This window comes from Pelobates fuscus, chromosome 3, assembly GCF_036172605.1.
Source record: "Pelobates fuscus isolate aPelFus1 chromosome 3, aPelFus1.pri, whole genome shotgun sequence".
In the NCBI taxonomy this organism is placed as follows: Eukaryota; Metazoa; Chordata; class Amphibia; order Anura; family Pelobatidae; genus Pelobates; species Pelobates fuscus.
In genome coordinates, this window is record NC_086319.1 from 323,308,624 (window position 1) to 323,331,269 (window position 22,646).

Below are 22,646 nucleotides of genomic sequence, written 5' to 3' on the forward strand. Positions count from 1 at the left end.
CACTTCGTATGACGTTACATATATATAATGTGTGTGTATATATATATATATGTGTGTGTGTATATGTGTATATATATATATATATATACTTTTAATTTATTTTTACATGTTTAATTTTTTTTTTTTTTTTTACACTACCTACCAGCAGGGGGACTGTCTGATATTTTAGACAGTCCCCCTGCTGGCAGATCCATAGCCAGCTATAGGGGGCCATGTGATCGCTCTTTGAGAGCCTATCACATGGCCCCCGGGGGCCTCATTTGCCGTGGGAGGGCTGCCTGGGCTGTCAGGCAGCCCTCCAGAAGAGGATCGCGGCGGAGGTGAGTACCGCCGAGGTCCTGGGGGCTGCAGCCGTTACGGCGTTCCATGCCGCCGCAACGGCTTTAAAGCCCATTTAAAGCGCGACGGCATGGAACGCCATAACGGCGTTAAGGGGTTAAATAATCATGATCAGAGTAGGGCTTCAATTTTCAGCCTTGGTTTTAAAAGCCCCCCAGCCTCACAAATGTTCCACATTAAAATGTTCTTTATAAAACATATGGGTGCAAAGTACTCCTTCAGGTAACTTGAATAATCACTTAGATTCATCCGTAACTACAGTGAGGGAGAAAAGTATTTGATCCCCTGCTGATTTCGAACGTTTGCCCACTGACAAAGAAATGATCAGTCTATAATTTTAATGGTAGGTGTATTTTAACAGTAAGAGGCAGAATAACCCCCCCCAAAATCCAGAAAAACGCATGTCAAAAATGTTATAAATTGATTTTCACAGTGTAAAGTTTATATTTGGAGTACTACGCAATGTATCCACAGATAAATTAAAAATAGAGCAAAGTATATATGCAAAACAGAAATTAATTCTGTCTGAATTTAGGAAGATATCTTATAAATATGTTTAACATCCATTAAAATTGTGATACCCAAATATTTTGAACACTTAAGTACATATAGTAGCTATATCCTTATTAGTTATCTAAAGGAGGTGTTTTCATTATTTATACCAGTGTGCCAAGCATCCCCATACCGCTGTTTAAAACATCTTGATAATTTCAGCATTACATTAATTAAATGTGTGTTAACTGTAGTATTTCCCTGTATGTCTTCTGTCCCAAGATCGGTGAATTTTCAGTGATTTTTAATATGGAATATTGCAATTTAACTGTACTTAACATGGTCTGCATGCAATATGTTATTCATATGTATTTATCTTTACATATATTGATATTCGAGTCGGAATCTGTTTCTGGTATACTTTAAAAACCGCACAAGCTAATAAATTAGTGTAGCATATTGAATCCCTGGTGATACTTGGAGATGGGTGTTAATGGTTGTCTCTGTGATTTGGCACAAATATTTGAGTTTAATGAGTCCACAGAGATTATATGGATGTGGGGGTGAGGTTGAAATGTGATATGCCACCTGTTTAGAATCTTCCTGGAAGAGTTTAGGAGATCAACGTTTCTGTATTTCAGATCCAATTGTTATTTGCACAACAGTGTAGATAAAATTTCTAGCACTCTTACTCTTGCCTAAAACCAGTAGTATCATATATAAAACATGCTTTACAGAAGTACTGTGTGACCAAGTGACAGATTATCCCACATTTCTCAAATGTGTTCACCTATTTGCAGCACTATTTAGAGATTCAGGCAGTAGAACTGAATCAAAAATAATTAAAACTGGCCTTTTTATTTTTGTTTGCAACCTGTAGCCTAATGATCATACTCCCCCATTTGTGTATATGTATATTTCATTATAATGATTTATATTTTTTCCTGACATATGGTGGCAGTACAATAGGGATGTACTCTTCCCTTGGGACAAGCATCTGAAATAAATAATTAACATAAAAAGGTCCCTCCCCTTACCAGGTATAAGAGACCCAACCAGCCCAGGGACCTCAGTTCTCTTTCTTGTTCCAACAGGAACGGACAGCATCTGGAATGTGGATGGTGAGGCACATGGGTTGCTGCCAGGGGGATCCGGTCTGATAGCCTCCCGGGTGGAGAGCTGAATGGCCAAGGAAACATCCTGCAGACTTACAGAGCAGGTATGTAAGCCTGCTTTTATGCCGCGTGCGGTCACCGGCAAAGCAGGGAGGTGGTCTCTAGTGGCAGCTAATCACTGTCCATTGGAGACGCATGCGCACAGTGGTGGAACGCACGCCCGGGTGGTTGTGCGTTCCACCGGAGTTCCGACCACGCTATTGCGCATGCGCGGTCTGAACTCCCCGAAATGCTGCCAAATTTCAAGCGGATCAGCCTAGTTATGCTGTGCAGATCTTCCAGTCAGCATGGATGCTCTACAGTGAAGGTCTCCCGTGTCACCAGCCCCCCCACACGGGTCAGGGGGTTTTGAAGGTAGGATTCTTTGGAGTCTCATCTTTGAAACTCTATTTTTTATTTATTTATTTTTTTGTATTGTTTCTACAAAATGTATTAGTCTAGTCCTGTCTAAAAGCAGTTCCAAGTTAATGCTCTACTCCTTTACCAGAGGGTTTTAAAAGGAAAGTCTGTAATGTTTGCTCTTCCTTGACGCTTGAAAGATCCAAGCAACAAGAAATTAAATCCCTTTTTTCTTGGTTTCAGGATAATCTGACCCAGACTTTTGAGTTTTTTAATGAGCCTGCTCATACTTCTGCTGTATATGCTACTAAACAGAAGTCTAAAAGGTAGTGAACTCCGTGTAGTTCAGAAACTGTCCTCGGGTGACTGTTCTTTTTCTTTTCAGAATCCTCTAGCGATGCTTCTGTTACTTAGGTTGGATCTCCTCATGAGACGTTAATGTTTTCCGTTCTTTTGTAACGGTAGATAAACCAAGGGTAAAGCTCTTCCAGTCCAACAATAAATACTGGATTTTATATTCAGAGATGGAAAGGGTTTTTCTCTCCTGTCATTTTAAGGTATTGTTATAATAGAGGAGTAAATTTACTGGGGACAAAACCGGTAGTTGTTGTACAAGTGGCTCATTTGTCTAAAAATCTACCATACCTATGGTGGTGTTCTGGTCTGAAGGACCCTATGTATATGAAGGGCTTATCAGGCTGCAGGTTTTTCAGGCTAAGGTAGCATTAGCCAGGACTTCAGTGGAGAAAGCTCAGAATCTTTGGCTTAGCGCTTGGGAAGCGTGTGCATCTCCAGAAGATGTGGGCACTGTGGTTTAAGCCTGGTCAGCAGACACGGCTTCTAAATCTAAAAATTCTTTTTTTAACTGCCTTTGGAGAAGTAAATGTTTGGTTCTCCTTTCAAAGGGTTAATCCGACATATGTCGGAAACCAAGAAGGCCCTGCCTCAAGATAGGTAAAATGCCTGGTAACCCAGGTATAGTAATTTCCAGTTCAAAAACCATAGGGATTTTCAAGAAAAACACATTTTTTTTCCGTCAACTGAGATAAAATCCGAGATTTGAAACAAATTAAGACCTTAGTCTTACAGAAGCGAACGTTTCTGACGCCATCACAGAGGGCGGAAGGTTACTAGGTTTGTTCGCAGATGTAGGGAGACCTCTACAAATCCGTAGATTCTGACTCTGGTGTGAAAAGAATACCGGATATAAATTTTAGAGGTTCAAGGCAGGTTTCCTTGTCTCCTCCTACCGGTCGAAGTTAAAGAACCAGGCCTGTTTTTTCTGCCATGGTTTCCTTATTACGTAAGGTGTGGTAGAAAGGATTCCATCTTCCCATGTTTATCAAGGGGTATTCTTCCGGTTGTTCCTAGTCCCAAAACTGAACATGTCTTTTCGTCCAGTCTGGGATCTAAAAATCCTGAACAAACTCGTTCCTTAGCAACATGTCAGAATGGTGACAATAGCGTCTGTCACTCGTTTCCTTCAATAAGGTGATTTCAGGGCAACTTTAGATCTAAAATATGCCTACCTGCTTTTTCCTATGGATGTGAAATCAAGAACGTACCTGAGGTTTGCTATATGGAAAGTAAAAAGGGTCCATCAATTCCAATTCAGAGACCTTCCATTCGGGTTGGCTTTAGCACCCAGTATTTTTACATAGGTCCTCACTCCTGTCTCAGTTTTGTTAAGGATGCAAGGTATAATGTCCTATACGCTTGGAATCCTGGAAGAACATGCTTGAATTATCAACCTAGAAAATTCACACCTTACCCCCACGAGGTCTATCCTGTTTCTAGGGTTTTGATCAAGTCTGAGACGGTCGGTTCATCTCACAAGAGGAAAGTGTAGGTCGATTAAGATTTTAATGACATCCTTCTGCGGATGTCAGTATGTTCGTTAAGAAAGCCATGCAGGTTTTAGGTCATCTGACCTCTACAATCCCAGCAGTAGATTGGGCCAGAGCAGTTTCAAGGCCCTTACAGTGGATAATGTTTGTCCAATTGTCAAAGAAGGAAGACTTGAATGCTTTATTATGTATATCAGATCATACAGAAGTATAGTTCTTTTTTTTTGGCTAGTGGGAAACTCCATTTCAGAAGGCCTGTCTTTTCGTCTCGGATCTGGGACCATGATTTCTACAGTCGCTTCAAATACTGGTTGGGGTGCTCACCTCCTGTATCGCTTATAAACATGGTGTTTGGTCGAAATAGGAAACGAAGGTATCCTCACAGTACTAAGAGTTGTTGGCAGTTCTCTATGCTCTTCAGCAGTTCAAGGATTTCATTGTAAGAAAAGCAGTAAAGATACAGACAACGTGGTAGCAGACGATTTGAGCAGATCAAAATGGTCCCAGAACAAGTGGTCTCTTAATCCACAAATTTTCGCTCGTCTGGTGAAGATATTCTGTCTGCCAGTCTTAGACCTTATGGCAAGAAGATCAAATGCAAAAGTAGGATCGCTTGCCTCCCTCTTCTAGGTAGGCAAGCCGCTGGTAATGGATGGTCGTTAAATCTGGTGTGAATTTCACCTTGCTTACAATTTGCCCTGGTGAGCCTTGTCCCAAGGATTCTGCTAAAGGGGACATCAGATCAAGCTCGTATGCTGGCCATAATACGGTACTGGAAAAGACGCAGCTGGTTCTCGGTTTTAAAGGAGATGGCTTTAAAATACTGGATTCTCCCGGTGACACCAGATATTCTGGTAGACAAGAGAATTCCAGTAGAAGTATTAAACATGTTCGAGTTTACGGCTTGACTGCTGCAAGGCTGATTCTGCGTAATTGGGACATCCATGAAGAGAGGTTTCAGTTACTGTTGCATTCTACCAAAACCTCTGCCTCTTCTATCTTCTTGAGGTTTTGGCCGAGTTTCTTCACTGTTGCATATCTCATTGTTGCATAGGATCCTCTCCTTCTGCTGTTGCTATCCTTCACTTTTGCATGATGTTCTTGCTCAAAGGTTTTAGTCTATCTGCCCTCAAAGTCCAAGTTTCCGTTCTGTCGTTTTGGTGTAAAATTGGGCTTCTGTTCCTTTTTTTTTTTTTTGGTACTGTTAGACTCCTAAAAACTCCTAAGGATTTCTGTTTTCCCGCATGGGACCTTTCGTACCTTTGGAAGCAGCTTCTTTGAAGGATCTATCCTGGAAAACAGTGTTTTTTTTTTTGATGGCCATTTCTTCAGCTAATAGGATAGGGGAACTCCAGGCCATTTCTTCCAGATAAGATGATTATGTACCCTAAGCCTTCCTTTCTTCCGAAAGTCATCTCCTCCAAGGTTGTCAACCAACATTTGTTCTTCCTTCCTTTTATGGTCCATTTTTGCCGGATTGGTAATTTGATTGGAGCCAATTAGATGTGGGTAGGTCTATAAAATCTTCTTGGACCACTCATCTTCATATAGGATGACTGCTCTTCGATTCGGGAATTTCTTTGGTATATTTTTAATTGGCATTATTCTTCTTCGAATCTACCGCTGCCTGCCTCTTTGAAAACTCATTTTACTAGAGCTATGGCTGCCTCTTGGACCGAAAATGCGTGTGGTACCTGGTCTTCATTTACCTGGTCTTCATTTAAAAATTTTTTGTCGAGCATTACTAGCCAGATGTATTCTCTGCCTCTTACATGTTTTTTTGGGCACCAGGTGTTACAATCTGTAATTGCCTATTTTCCCGCCCTTAGTGTGGGATCTTGATATATCCCTATTGTACTGCCACCATATGTCAGGAAAAACTGCAATTTTACTTACCGTAAATTCCTTTTTCCTTAATATGGTGGCAGTACATCACTCCCTCCCTTTATATGTGTGTATGTATATAATTTTTTTTTATTTTTTTTGTAATGTTTTATGGATTCACTGAGGTGTTCTTGGTATGTACTGAGGTCCCTGGGCTGGTTGGGTCTCTTATACCTGGTAAGGGGAGGGACCTTTTTTTATGTTAATTATTTATTTCAGATGCTTGTCCCGAGGGAAGAGTACATCCCTATTGTACTGCCACCATATTAAAGGACCACTCTAGTGCCAGGAAAGCATACTCGTTTTCCTGGCACTAGAGTGCCCTGAGGGTGGGGGCACCCCACTCCCGCCCGGCTCTGGAAAGGGGAAAAGGGGTTAAACTTACCTTTTTCCAGCGCTGGGCGGAGAGCTCTCCTCCTCCTCTCCGCCTCCGATCCTCCCCGTCGGCTGAATGCGCACGTGCGGCAAGAGCTGCGCGCGCATTCAGCCGGTCACATAGGAAAGCATTCATAATGCTTTCCTATGGACGCTTGCGTGCTCTCACTGTGAGAATCACGCAAGCGCCTCTAGCGGCTGTCAGTGAGACAGCCACTAGAGGAAATAGGGGAAGGCTTAACTAATTGATAAACATAGCAGTTTCTCTGAAACTGCTATGTTTATAAAACAATTAGTTAACCCTAGCTGGACCTGGCACCCAGACCACTTCATTAAGCTGAAGTGGTCTGGGTGCCTAGATGGGTCCTTTAAGGAAAAAGGAATTTACGGTAAGTAAAATTGCAGTTTTCTCCCTTGTGCTGGATCTCAATACCTAAGTGCAGCCATTTTGGTCTCTTTTATGCATGATCTCTGCGGTTTGCCCTTCTGTTTAATTTACTGATGGGTTGATTAGCAACTGAATCAGATCCTTGCTGTAAGCTCCGCCCACTGCCAACTTTTGTCATCTTGACTGCTATACATAAGAAAAAGTAGTACCTACTTTTCCTTCTGTATCTTAAGAATGCTAGAGCACTCAGGAAAATAGTAGAGATTCAGACACAGAGAGCTATATAGAAGCAGATTGTATGAAATTTATTTCTGGCAACAGAGCCGCTTTAAGTGGTTACATACAAACTAGTAATATATGATATGGTTATACAGAAAAGGTAAGGGAACTGTTAAAGATCACTGGTTTGATTTGAAGAGAAAATCCCATAATGCAATATCGTTTCCGCCTGTTTTACATCTTACTGCTCAACTTGGGTTGCTTGCTTTTTCATGTGTGTACAGATGTATATTGTACTTTATATGCTTATTACATCTTCAAGTAATTTACTCATGTAAATTACATGTTATTGATGCAATTGAAATGTCCATGGAAGACAGATGCCTGTTGCATGATAAACCATGAAAAAGTCTTGGATTTTTGCTTTGAGCACTTTAAGATGGTTTTGCTTACAATGTCCATGACTATTGCCTGAGAAATGTATGGATTTTGCTCACATAGGAATAGTGCTTTCTGCTTCTGAGATTTCCTTGTCTGGTTCAGTGTGTTTTGCATGTCTTTTGTATAGAAAAATGAGGAAACTGGCAGAAGAGATCATTGTGTGTTTTGTCAAGGATATTATGATGTTTGGAAATAGCTGTATGTAAATTATTAGAATTTATAGAGCACCAATATATTCAACAGCACTACACAAAATGTGTTTTACAATTGTAAATACCATTTTTGAAGGAAAAAGAACATATGCATTTCGCTATAAGTTGTAAATTGACCTGACCAGACTAGTTTTTTGTTTTGTTTTTTTTGCGCACGTGACACGTTTTTTCAGAAAATAGTCCTGTCACTTTAAAACACTTCAAATGTTCTGTCCTTGCATGCATGTTTTTAGACAAAGTTATGTTGCTTCCTTTGCCGGCTTCACCTTTGTGTGTCTATCATCTGTGTTCTTCCCTTTCATGCGGCCATGTATTCTCATTTGTTATTCTGTCATTTTCTGATCCTATGTTTTTGACTTTTGTTTCCTTTTGTTTTGATCGTTGCTGACTATGCTGACCATTTGTCTTTGACATTCTTTAATAATATTTCAAGAAATACAAGCGGTACAAAACATATATACATATCAATAACATTAACAATACAAAGAGAATATTCCACATCAGAAAAGCTTCCAGGTAAATCAGATTCCTGAAATAAGGACAGTGCATATAAAATGTAATCTAAATGTCACCAGCAACCGCATCCTTGAGTGAGCGAGCAGAAAAAGATAAGCCAGGATTAGGAAGGAAGGAAAAGCTGTGCAGAAAGGGAAAAAGGGGGGGAAAAAGCCCACTCAAACCCTGCACACAACAACTTGAAATAATACATCCCGAGATCAGATACTAAAGCCCCTATTTGACTCCATTGCCTCCACTATGACATCCATCTCTATGTGCTCAAACCACAGTGCCCAAGTACAGAAAACAGTACATATGTCTTATCATGAAGCTGTCATAGCTTCCATAGTTCTATATAGTTCACTGTGCAGCACTGACTCAGGAAACGCCTCCGGTGGCTATCAGAGGAGTGGCCACTGGAGGTGTCCCTAGGCTTTAATGTAAACACTGCCTTTCCTATGAAAAGGCAGTATTTACAGCAAAATACCTGCAGGGACCGACAATACTCACTAGAGTATATACAATAAGCTGTATTGTTAAGGTGACTATATTGTCCCTTTTAATTTTAGCATTCCTTACTTGGGTCAGTCAAGTATGCTGAGTCTCAGGGAGAATCTCAGATAGCTCACTTAGTCTATTATCAGAGTTGCCAAACCATGTCTGATTTTACTTACCGTATTTTTTTTTGTTTTGTTTGCTTCTCTTGGAATTTCCTAATTTTGCCGGTCTCCTACTAGTCTATAGTGTTTGGCATCTCTGAGATGTAGCTTAAACCCAGTGCTCACTCAACCACAGGGGAAACTGGTTGAATTGGAACACTTATGGTAATGTGGTTTTAACTAGTTACCACATCTCTCAAATCTAGACATCTGATTCCTTAGCTGACCTTTGCAGATGTCATCATTACTGAGCCAAAACTACTATTTGGTAGTTAATATACTGTACTTTGATTTGCTGTGGGGGTTTTCTAGGTGTCACGTATAGTAAAATATGTTCACATCATCCAAAAGGAAAAAATGCTGTTTTGGACAGGGAAATCGGTAAGGTATGTTCAAAACACCCTGTATAGGGAAGGTAAAACATTATGATAAAACCTGAATTATTTTATACTGTCAGGGAGAAAACAAGACATGGAAACCTACTGCTTGCTGACTAGAATATTTGAGTGCTAGGTTTTTAAAATAAATAGACATCTGGCCCCTTAAATGCCAAACACTGGACACTTGATATGTTTGGAAAAGGGAATATACTTTTTATAAAGTCAATACATATTCCTGATTTGAAAACGGTGAAAAGAATAGGCTTTATACTCCAACCCACATCATGTAGCTAATCTGCTTTGGAAAATAAAAGAAACTTAGCAGTATGTTCAGATGTAATACCCAGTATGCTAAAAATGTGCTATTCCCATCTATAGAGATTGTCAAGGTTAGTCACTAAAGTGACTTTCAGAGTTGAGGTCAAAAGTAAAAGCATATCTGTCTTAAGAGAAAGTTTCCAGTTTGGCTATTTTTACCTTGAAATTTAAACTTCCTTTGAATTCTCACGTTGGTGAATAACCCTGTGTGCGAAGAAAACTATTTGACTGCCCAGACTTGTCAGTGAACATTTTTTGAAATGCAAAATCAATGGCCAATAAAACTACAATTACTGCCAACACTATTACAACTACAGAAATGTATGAAGATGAATAATGTAGGCTCAACTATAGATAAAGCAGTACCGCTAGCATTCATTGCTTTAAAGGGACACTATAGGCACCCAGATCACTCCAGCTAATTGAAGTGGTCTGGGTGCAGTTCCCCTTTTGCACTTAGTGAAACTGCAATGTTTACATTGCAGCACCAGAGAAACTGCAATGTTTACATTGCAGCACTTAGTCTGCCTCCAGTGGTACTTCCTGCATCCAAATGGACCTTTTTCCCCCCATAGGAAAGCATTGATTCAATACAGGGAGGTCTAATGCGCGCATGGCATTTTCCGCTCATGCGCAATACCACCCCTCTTCTTTGGATGTCGGAAGAGGCGGAGCAACGACCAAGCACAGAGGGGAAAGCCTTAAAACTTCAGAATCTATGTTAATCTGTTTTTGCATTTATATAACATTCTGCAGCACTTTGTAGTGATACAGTTTAGTATATACATTAAGTTATTGAAAGACAACAAAAGTGTTAACAGATACAAGTGGTGAAGAGAATCCTTCCCAAACAAGCTTACAATCTAAGATGCATTTGAATGTGTAACTGCTTGGATAATGTTTAAAGATTTGTGATTGCCTTTGAAGATGGACAACCCTTAATTGCATCTTTTGGCAGATATCCTCATTTCTTTGACTATAAACTTTGAACATCTCACAAGACCTCCTTTCTGTGATTCAGACTCTGGACTTTTTATTACCTGGCTTTTCATTATATGGTTAAGTAAAAGTGATTATACAGTAAATTCTACATTATGGTCTGACCACTGTTCATTTACCCATCCTGTTACAGTGATCAAGAATAGACCTCTCCAGATTGATGATCAGATTCTGTTCGTTTAAAATTTACCTGTCGTGGTACACTAGAGTGGATAAAAATTGATTATTGAAAAATAAATAAATATACATTTATTTTTTATTTAAAACTGTTGGTGGCAAAATCTACCTAAGATAATTTTCTATTGTGTAGAATGAGGCTGTATATCATGCATTATTTACATTTCTGATAAATTATTTCCATTAATCCAAGTTAATCGAATTTTTGTTAACCTATACCTTTCACACAACCGAAATGTTATAAGATATATAAAGTTTAGAAAAACGCATTCAATCTTCTTTTTTTTTTTTTTTTTTTATCAAAAGATATAAGACAAAGTATTTTTCGTTCTAGTGTATTTTTCCTACGTGTGACACAGGTTGACAAAAGGTAGAGCTTCCGTTGTCATACTTTGTCACGCTCTTAGCCGTCACATCAAAAAGGCACTGTCTGTACAGGATCTCGTCTTGCCAGATCTTCCACAGACATCATGTGCGCAAGTACAGCGCTGACATCCGCTCCTGGCAGATGAAGCCCCAGGAGCTGGAGAGAGGACCTTGTGGAAGAACAAGGCAGGTGCTGTGAGAGACAGGTTTAGGTAAGTAGAAATTACTTTTTCCTGTACCTCCAGGCCACCGCACTGGAAGCAGAGCAGTCAGAAGGTGAAAGAGCCGCTTTAATCCCAATGTTACTCTGGAAATCTATGTACGCACAACAAACCTCTTTCATTTATGGTTTTCTCCAAATATGAGTGATTAAAATATTGAACTCACCTTGCAACAATTTCATAATTATCTGTTTTTCTTATGGTATATAACAAAATACGTTCTGATATAGCTAATAAACTATGCTCTTCCAACTATTAAGGTTACAGTTGTAAGCAAAATAAACACACAACATAGCGTAATACAGTAGAAAGATATACACTGTTATATGGTTGCAGTGTCTCAGTGCATTAAAGGTGCCTCCTCTGATGTATGAAGGGCTAAAGCCAACTATCCTTCTAGACCACTTAACTTTGCTTCAAGCAGGGACTCCAAAGGTGTATGGCAAATGCTTTTTACTTTACTATTTTATAACTCTTTAATCTTGAAAAGGTATTGTTTTAACGATTATAGCTTCATGAAGTTGAAAAAATTAATGATTGTAAAAGCTAGCAATTAGTCTTTGTCTTTAAAAATCCTTATTTTAAGTAGTCTTACTTACTAGTGATTTAAAGGACTACGGTCATCACAGAATCACGTTAAAGGTGTGATTTCACTTTGCCTAATGGGAGAGCTGTACTTCACAAAATGTAATGGGCGAATGCCAAGGCTTGTTTACTTTAGTTCACTACTGGATTGTGAAAACTGTAAAGACAAACAGTTTAACCATCTTAAACCATTCCAGCTTTCAATTTCTTGTACAGCTCAACATTTATTTCAAATTATATTAAGACATACCAGCTTGGCCCTTCTGTACTGTTGAATTAGCATTGAGGTTATTTTTTTTGTAATTCTTTATTTATTTCCATTTTCTTTGTTGTAGTTTTTTTGGGGTTGGGGGTAGGGGTACATAAAAGAAGTGGGGTCGGGTGAGGGATTTAACACATGGCTAAATATGCGAGTCAGGGTTGTTCATAGTAATAACAGTGGAGAGAAAACTGTAATCCCTTGAGTTGCGTTAAGAAAAATAATAAAAAGTGAAAATCAACATATAGAATCAACTACATAATTATCTGGTGCATCAGTTAGGTGTTTCTTCTTGCCCGTTGAGATTGAGGCTTTCATGTGTCTTGTGGGTGTGATTGTGTCCGTCGTCTTATCTTTGTATGTTTTTCTTGTGGTTTGTCGTCGCTGTCTTGTTTTATTTGTCGTTAGAGCTATGTGAGTCTTGATTTGAAAGGGGAGGTGGTGTTGTGTGAGAGTAGTTGGTAGGCGCTGTTCGTCCTGTGGACGGGGTAGGGGGTATCTTTGGAGGTCTGTCAGCAGTGTTAGGGGTTCATCTGCGGGGGTGGGGAAGGCTGTGAGGGGAAGTGGGGAGGTTGGGTGGGTAGAGGGGAAATGGAAGGAGGACCTGAAGACGTGGGGGTTGTTTTGACTGGTGGTCATTGTATGTGGGCCTAAGGGGGTTAGGGTGCCAATATGGTCCTGGTTAGCCATGGGTCCCATATTTTGTGGTATGAGTTTGTGGTGTCGTGTACTAGGGCTGATATTTTGTCCATTTCCATGGTTTCAGTTATTTTACGCAGTACTTCAGGTATTGCCGGGGCGGGGTTGCTTCCCCAGTTTCTAGCAATGGTTCTCCGGGTGGCCAACGCAATCCGGGCCGTCATTTTGTTTTGGGCCCTGGTGAGGGTTTCATGAGGTTTAGACAAGAGCCTTAGCCAGGGGTCCAGTGGGAGATTGCTGTGTAGTGCCCTGTTGACCATTTGGTTTATTTCCTGCCAGAGTTGGGCTATGTGTGGGCAGTTCCACCATAGGTGGATATATGTGCCTTGGTCGTCGCACCCCTTCCAGCATCGGTCAGAGGGTGCTATGCGCATTTTTTTCAATCTTAGGGGAGTGATGTACCAGCGGAGCATGGTTTTGTACGCTTGTTCTTTGTGTGTTACGCATATGGAAATTGCTGCTGTGGCTTCCCATATGTCTTGCCAATCTGAAGGGTTCGTGATATCTCTTTCCAATGACGCTGTATATGATAGGGCTTCGGGGGTGTTAGTGTGGTGTATGATGCCGTGTATGGTGGATATCTGGCCCCATTGTATCGGAGTGTTCATGCACATTTTCTCGAAGGTGGTGAGCGTGGTGGTTGCTATTTTTGGTTGTGTGGTTGGGTCAGGAAGCTCCGTATCTGTAGGAACCTGAAACGGTCGAAGGTCGTGTATGGGGTGTTGTTGGGCAGTTGTGTGAAGGGTAGAATGTGGTGTCATCCCGGGTTGGAATTGTTTGTTCCGGAGGATTAGTGTTAGGGGGGATGGGGTGTTGATGATGTCTTATTTGCGGGTCATTCTGTCCCAGAGTTGGATTGAGTGGGTGAGTGCTGGTGTTGTGTGGGGGGGGGGGGGGGGAGGGGGTAGTCCCAGAGATTGGGGAGTTCCAGGCCCCCCCTTTTGTGTGGGATATAGAGTGTCGAGCGCTTGATTCTAGCCTTTTTCCCTGCCCATATGAATTTATCAATGCGGGATTGTATGGTTTTGAAATCTTTTCTGGATATCGGTATGGGCAGGGCTTGGAAGAAGCATTGAGGTTATTTTTGAATCGTACATTTTATACATAAGTAGTTGCGTTTGGAAATTTCTCCCATTTGGCTATTTTGACTTAAATTTTGTGAATAAGTTGTTAATAATCCACAGCTCCTAGTTTAGTGAATAATATTGTATGCAACCCAGTATGCTTGTAATTAGCGGAACCTTTTTTTTTTTTTTTTTTTTGCCAGTGAAATACCCCATGCACATGAGCATTAAATACTACAGTATGGCTGTGAGAAATGTGGATACTGGGGCCCCCCTCCTGCACAGGCTTTCATGAGTGCATTCATCTCATAGGATCTAAAGTTTCCCCATTTTTTTTTTTTAATTCATTTTTTTTTTTTAAAACATACTTTTTATAATGGAAGCTTTCAAGTTCATCTAAAGAAATCAATACTTAAATCTTCTAATGAAAAATCCCTTTTTAGTTAAAGGAACACTATAGGGGCAGGAACACAAACATGTATTCCTGACGCTATAGTGCTCAACCCACCATTTAGGTGGCTTGCCCCCTTAAAAGCAATTAAAACTCACCTTATTTCCAGCACTGCGCGGGTCTGCTGGCGCCGGCCCTGCCCCCTTGGTGACATCATCAGACTTGACGATTTTTAGCCTATCCAATGCTTTCCCATGGAGAAAGCATTGGATTGGCTAAATCGGCAAAGGGCCAGGGCCAAATGCCGTTTTGGCCAATCAGCACCTCCTCATAGAGATGCATTGAATCAATGAGAATAATTTCAGCTTCCCCATGCAGAGTGTGGAGGCACTGAACGGCACTGCTGCCTACTATGCCGCACTGAGCCAGGAAGCACCTCCAGTGGCCATCTAGGGGAAATGCAAACACTGCCTTTCCTCTGAAAGAAGTGGTGGAAAAAGCCTGCATATAATTATTATACTCACCCGAACTACTACATTAAGCTGTAGTTGTTCTGGTGACTATAGTGTCCCTTTAAAGAAAAAGTTAAAGTTGTTGAACTCCAGTTTAGAAAACTGGTCATTAGCCAGCAATATCCATGACACATTTCTCAGGCAGCATAGTACTGATACATAATTATGTGTGTTGTGATTGTATAATTGGTGTGGTAAGAGGCAGTAGGGAGTGCTCCATCCAAATGCTCTTTGATTAGCTTTTGAAAATTGTGACCATGGAAATCTAAAGGGGCATTTTTAGTAACATAACCACTACAGCTTATCTTAGTGTCTATGTTGCTATGTTTTTGGTGTGGTCCCCCAGTTTTCTATCAAACTTTAGGTTGGGAAAAAAAATCAGGCTCTACTAGGCACCAATAGTCTGGGTCATCAGCAGCTGTAAGGATAATTCAAAAAGGTACCTTCTATTATGAATATGAATCTCTGCTAATTTTACTTTCAAAATGTGAGTAAACTCATGCAGATTTAAGGGTAACTTTAAGTATTAAAGGACCACTCTAGTGCCAGGAAAACATACTCGTTTTCCTGGCACTAGAGTGCCCTGAGGGTGCCCCCACCCTCAGGGACCCCCTCCCGCCCGGCTCTGGAAAGGGGAAAGGGGTTAAATCTTACCTTTTTCCAGCGCTGGGCGGAGAGATCTCCTCCTGCTCTCCTCCTCCGATCCTCCTCTTCTCCTCCCCGTCGGCTGAATGCGCACGCGCGGCAAGAGCTGCGCGCGCATTCAGCCGGTCACATAGGAAAGCATTCATAATGCTTTCCTATGGACGCTTGCGTGCTCTCACTGTGATTTTCACAGTGAGAATCACGCAAGCGCCTCTAGCGGCTGTCAATGAGACAGCCACTAGAGGACATAGGGGGAAGGCTTAACCCATTCATAAACATAGCAGTTTCTCTGAAACTGCTATGTTTATGAAAAAATGGGTTAACCCTAGAAGGACCTGGCACCCAGACCACCTCATTAAGCTGAAGTGGTCTGGGTGCCTAGAGTGGTCCTTTAACTTGTTTTATTCAAGAGTTGCTCCAAGCACCTGGGCACCTTTTTATGACTAATAAGGTAATTTGCCTGTCTAATATACACAATGTCAGTTATCTCCACACAGAGGGATATTGCATATAAAGCTTGCAGAATGTACCTTCGCTTTCATCTTCAGTTTCCAGCAGGAAATGGCTGAAACCTGTAGTAAACAGCATTTTATTTGGTTGTACAGTATTGTATGTTAACAATGCAAACCCTTTATAGGAAAAAAATATATATTAGTGTGCAGGTAAGATCACAAATGCTCATGATATCACACACACTTGCAAACTTATGGATGTAAGATAATGTAGTTAAAACACTTGGCACCATCCCCATATGCCTGTATGCAAAAGCATTGATAGGAAGTGATCCACAGTCAACATTGTGGACGGCTATCTGTAAAATTAAAAAAATATTTTTTTTTCCCCCCTGAGGAATATGATGTGCTGGCCCCAATTAGGGGTGCAATCAGTTTAGGGGGTGCTAATCACGGATTCAGAAAATTATACAGCAAATCAATGAAGTAACTTTTGCAGCGTTTGTAGGATATAGTTATGGGTTTACATCTGTGCTAAATTAAAGCAGGAAGTACGTTTTATTACACTTTCTACGTATGTTACGGCAAATATGTTTTTTAGCTGGAAAAAAAACAAATGTACAATAGTGCATCTGGCTTTTTATTACATGTGGTGTGTGGGTTTGAATGACTTGTATCTGTTTATGTTTATTATACAATTTAGCCTGTTTTTTCATATGCAAATATATTTGTATTATGTTTTATTCGTGCTGCCTTAAATGGGAAGATAAGGCAGCTTGGGGGCCTGGGAACCACCTTGTCCCATAGTAGGCAACCTTCGGCACTCTAGATGTTGTGGACTGCATCCCCCCTGATTCTTTGCCAGCATTATGGGAGATGTAGTCCACAACCCCTGACCTAGATCAACAGAAAAGGCCTAATCCGGAGTTCTGTCTGCTCAGAGCTATAAGCTGACACTCTCAGCCAATGAATATGGTCTAAAACTGGTATGAGTTTTTATGGTGATGGAGACATGAATTTTTGCTTTATCAGACCAACTCAGACCACAAGGGCCATTAGCACCCGACACAGCAAGGTTACTGTCAAACCATTCATAAATTAAATGACCAATTTACTGTGATATCCTGTGAGTTAATATCTCAATTCTCTCTTCATAAACTGGTTACCATACTTGCTACATTTTGTATAAGTCATTGCTTAAGGTAAATTTGTGGCAATTTGCATGCAATAAATCACTCATCACTGGCCTACTCCCTTACGACCTATGCGACCAGTGTGCTGCTTCTTGGAATGCCATTGTTGGAGGGGATTTATTGTGCATTATGAATTGAGACATCATCCAATCGATATAGATTTTCTTTTTTTTTCGTTTCATCTCATTTCTTTTTTCTCTCTCTACAGGTTCAATTCCAGAAACTGCAGCAGTTACGACTCGCACAATCCCGGGCTCAGTATTATGGTGGCTCTTTGCCAAATGTAAACCAGATCAGCAGTAGTCCAAATGATTTCCAGGTATGCTTTTCCAGGCTTTTCAGTTTCATATGCTGAGAAGATTGTTAGTTATTTTGACAAAAAACTAAATCAAATCAAATCAAAACAAAACAATTAAGTTTAACCGTTACACAACAAAAATGAATCTATACTGTTCAATTGCATTAAACCCATTTTTCACTTAATTTGACATGAAAACATCCACTTTTTCTAATTGCCTTTGCTTATAATATTGGACCTGTATTGATTGTGCACATGTAACAGCTTTCAGTACTTGTTGTCAGATTCTATCTGCTTGCTCTATATTAGCTTTTGTTAGCGATTACATTGAGCCTTGTGATTTGGGTGCTTCTCCTCCTATATATGCCTATGTAGGGGTTTGGTTTCAGTTACATATTACAGTTTCTGTTGTATTCTTTGGATTACAGGTTACTGTTTCTGTTGTATTCTTTGGATTACAGGTTACTGTTTCTGTTGTATTCTTTGGATTACAGGTTACTGTTTCTGTTGTATTCTTTGGATTACAGGTTACTGTTTCTGTTGTATTCTTTGGATTACAGGTTACTGTTTCTGTTGTATTCTTTAGATTACAGGTTACTGTTTCTGTTGTATTCTTTGGATTACAGGTTACTGTTTCTGTTGTATTCTTTGGATTACAGGTTACTGTTTCTGTTGTATTCTTTGGATTACAGGTTACTGTTTCTGTTGTATTCTTTGGATTACAGGTTACTGTTTCTGTTGTATTCTTTGGATTACAGGTTACTGTTTCTGTTGTATTCTTTGGATTACAGGTTACTGTTTCTGTTGTATTCTTTAGATTACAGGTTACTGTTTCTGTTGTATTCTTTGGATTACAGGTTACTGTTTCTGTTGTATTCTTTGGATTACAGGTTACTGTTTCTGTTGTATTCTTTGGATTACAGGTTACTGTTTCTGTTGTATTCTTTGGATTACAGGTTACTGTTTCTGTTGTATTCTTTAGATTACAGGTTACTGTTTCTGTTGTATTCTTTGGATTACAGGTTACTGTTTCTGTTGTATTCTTTAGATTACAGGTTACTGTTTCTGTTGTATTCTTTGGATTACAGGTTACTGTTTCTGTTGTATTCTTTATATTACAGGTTACTGTTTCTGTTGTATTCTTTGGATTACAGGTTACTGTTTCTGTTGTATTCTTTGGATTACAGGTTACTGTTTCTGTTGTATTCTTTGGATTACAGGTTACTGTTTCTGTTGTATTCTTTGGATTACAGGTTACTGTTTCTGTTGTATTCTTTGGATTACAGGTTACTGTTTCTGTTGTATTCTTTGGATTACAGGTTACTGTTTCTGTTGTATTCTTTAGATTACAGGTTACTGTTTCTGTTGTATTCTTTGGATTACAGGTTACTGTTTCTGTTGTATTCTTTGGATTACAGGTTACTGTTTCTGTTGTATTCTTTGGATTACAGGTTACTGTTTCTGTTGTATTCTTTGGATTACAGGTTACTGTTTCTGTTGTATTCTTTAGATTACAGGTTACTGTTTCTGTTGTATTCTTTGGATTACAGGTTACTGTTTCTGTTGTATTCTTTAGATTACAGGTTACTGTTTCTGTTGTATTCTTTGGATTACAGGTTACTGTTTCTGTTGTATTCTTTGGATTACAGGTTACTGTTTCTGTTGTATTCTTTGGATTACAGGTTACTGTTTCTGTTGTATTCTTTGGATTACAGGTTACTGTTTCTGTTGTATTCTTTGGATTACAGGTTACTGTTTCTGTTGTATTCTTTAGATTACAGGTTACTGTTTCTGTTGTATTCTTTGGATTACAGGTTACTGTTTCTGTTGTATTCTTTGGATTACAGGTTACTGTTTCTGTTGTATTCTTTGGATTACAGGTTACTGTTTCTGTTGTATTCTTTGGATTACAGGTTACTGTTTCTGTTGTATTCTTTAGATTACAGGTTACTGTTTCTGTTGTATTCTTTGGATTACAGGTTACTGTTTCTGTTGTATTCTTTATATTACAGGCTACTGTTTCTGTTGTATTCTTTGGATTACAGGTTACTGTTTCTGTTGTATTCTTTGGATTACAGGTTACTGTTTCTGTTGTATTCTTTGGATTACAGGTTACTGTTTCTGTTGTATTCTTTGGATTACAGGTTACTGTTTCTGTTGTATTCTTTGGATTACAGGTTACTGTTTCTGTTGTATTCTTTGGATTACAGGTTACTGTTTCTGTTGTATTCTTTGGATTACAGGTTACTGTTTCTGTTGTATTCTTTGGATTACAGGTTACTGTTTCTGTTGTATTCTTTGGATTACAGGTTACTGTTTCTGTTGTATTCTTTGGATTACAGGTTACTGTTTCTGTTGTATTCTTTAGATTACAGGTTACTGTTTCTGTTGTATTCTTTGGATTACAGGTTACTGTTTCTGTTGTATTCTTTGGATTACAGGTTACTGTTTCTGTTGTATTCTTTGGATTACAGGTTACTGTTTCTGTTGTATTCTTTGGATTACAGGTTACTGTTTCTGTTGTATTCTTTAGATTACAGGTTACTGTTTCTGTTGTATTCTTTGGATTACAGGTTACTGTTTCTGTTGTATTCTTTGGATTACAGGTTACTGTTTCTGTTGTATTCTTTGGATTACAGGTTACTGTTTCTGTTGTATTCTTTGGATTACAGGTTACTGTTTCTGTTGTATTCTTTGGATTACAGGTTACTGTTTCTGTTGTATTCTTTGGATTACAGGTTACTGTTTCTGTTGTATTCTTTGGATTACAGGTTACTGTTTCTGTTGTATTCTTTGGATTACAGGTTACTGTTTCTGTTGTATTCTTTGGATTACAGGTTACTGTTTCTGTTGTATTCTTTGGATTACAGGTTACTGTTTCTGTTGTATTCTTTAGATTACAGGTTACTGTTTCTGTTGTATTCTTTGGATTACAGGTTACTGTTTCTGTTGTATTCTTTGGATTACAGGTTACTGTTTCTGTTGTATTCTTTGGATTACAGGTTACTGTTTCTGTTGTATTCTTTGGATTACAGGTTACTGTTTCTGTTGTATTCTTTGGATTACAGGTTACTGTTTCTGTTGTATTCTTTGGATTACAGGTTACTGTTTCTGTTGTATTCTTTGGATTACAGGTTACTGTTTCTGTTGTATTTATATTACAGGTTACTGTTTCTGTTGTATTCTTTGGATTACAGGTTACTGTTTCTGTTGTATTCTTTGGATTTATGTAATATATGCTCTGGGTCTTTGAGTTACACTCTATTGCCTTTCAGCATCACATTACATGGATTTGAACTACATTACATTTATTTATTTATATTTTTTTATTTTTTCAAAATGTCCACTCTCCACCATACATTAACTTGTGGGAATTCAACCCTGGTGAGTGTGCCAAGGACCCTCCAGGCTTACAGTAGTAAGTAACTTTTAAGCCCTTATAGAATGGGGGTAATTAACAAGCAAAACATTATCAGCTTACAGTCAGTGAGGAAGGGGACACAAGAGGAATAACGTGTCAGAGAGGAGGAGGGATTTATAGAGCAGCTGTGTGTGTGTTAAAATAAGCTAGTAAAAGTGTTGTGTGGAAAAAGTGAACAGTGAAAGGAGACAGAGTGCGCTGGGCTATAAAGGTGAGGGAAATTGTAATGAGAGAAGAGTTACCCAGGAAGATGGTGTGTCTTCAATTACTTTTTTTAAAACATTTTTTAGAAAACTGGTGAATAGCAGAAAATCTGATGGCACAGGAATGGGAAAAAAAAGATCTAGATAGATAGAGCTATAGAACTAGATATAATTACAAGCAGATATATTAACAATAAGGACTAAAAGCAGAAAGTGCATGTGACCAGTGAGTGCCAAGTGAACTGAAATGTCTCCTTGACACCTGTTCAGTACTAGTTTTGGTACTATAATAGTAGGTATGTTTGGAATGTGTTAAAGACGTTGCTAACTTTACTGATTACCTGTCCGTAGTGATTTTAAGTCTATACATGCTTTTTAATGCATGTTATTTCATTTATTTATCACTGGCATTTATAAAGCACCAACATATTCTGTAGCACTGTACAATTTGGAAAAAGACAATACAGTGTAAACATGCCAATACAAAAGGTAGAGGGCCGTGCCCGTGAGCTTACAAGATTTGTCAACTAAGATTTGATGTTATTGACATTTGTGATAGAAGGTTAGTGCTATATAGAGTTAAGGTCACTGAAAAATACTCTGAAGATAGTGGATATTTTCAATCGTGATAAGTTTGGTGCATCAGCAGCTTTTCACTGAGGCTTGGCATTGCAGAATATTGCCAATGGTATCCTGATGAATGAAAGTTGGTTGTAAAGGACTCCGGGTTTCAATATTTTGAGGTGGAGCTCAATAGTTGCTGGGTCATTTTTAAACTTGGAAATTCAAGACAATTTGGAGATTGTCTTTTTATTTATGGTATATTTTCCATCATCAATAATATTATTGTTATTTTATTGTAACACACTTATATTCTCATTAGTTGTGCATTATAACCAAACAAGACATGAAAGTTATTGTTGCCAAACTAATTTAGGAATACAGGAAAAATGTGGTGAAAACGCTGCTCAGTCAATTTTGCTATGTAAATGCAGTGGTATATTACTACACACAAATTAAGTGTGCAGTATCTAAAAGGTTAGAATACAAACACACTGAGTAATATATCTGACTTACCTTTCACAAGAGGGGAAAAACTCATTCAGTTTTCCTTCAAAGTTAGGCTTAGGAGTCTTCGAATAATTTATGTGGCCAATTTTTCACCTGACTGTCTGAACTAAAGCCATTTTTATTTTTTTTATTCACGCCTGGTTTGAAAATACCAAAAATATAAATGGGTGGACAAATAAAGGTGGTCACACCCTTTCTTAAATCTCATGCTGTTTGGTCTTTGTCAGGAAATGAACATATAGAAATACCTCATGGTGCAACATGGCCGTTGGTAGTCAATCTATTAAAAATATAATTGCTTGACAGATGAAGATATGTGACCTTTAGGAAAATAATTCCACTTTGTCACAATTGAAGGCTAAACGGGTGGCTTTAGGAAATATTTTCATCTCCTCCTTTTTTTTTTTTTTAAACTGCAATAATTACCTTGCAGGGTTAACTCCTCCTCTAGTGGCTGTCTACTAGACAGCCACTAGAGGGCACTTCCGTGTCTATAACACAGGTTTTCTGTGCTATAGCGTCGC

General features: G+C 39.1%; 1 protein-coding gene across 2 annotated transcripts in view; it reads left to right on the forward strand.

The window, feature by feature from the left end:
• Positions 1-22,646, forward strand: part of CRTC3 (CREB regulated transcription coactivator 3) — a 133,348-nt gene that overhangs the window by 6,612 nt on the left and 104,090 nt on the right. For both annotated transcript variants that reach the window (XM_063448968.1, XM_063448969.1), the window contains exon 2: positions 17,338-17,448. In XM_063448968.1, coding sequence (XP_063305038.1) covers positions 17,338-17,448 — 111 coding nt within the window. The remainder of the gene's footprint in view (positions 1-17,337; positions 17,449-22,646) is intronic.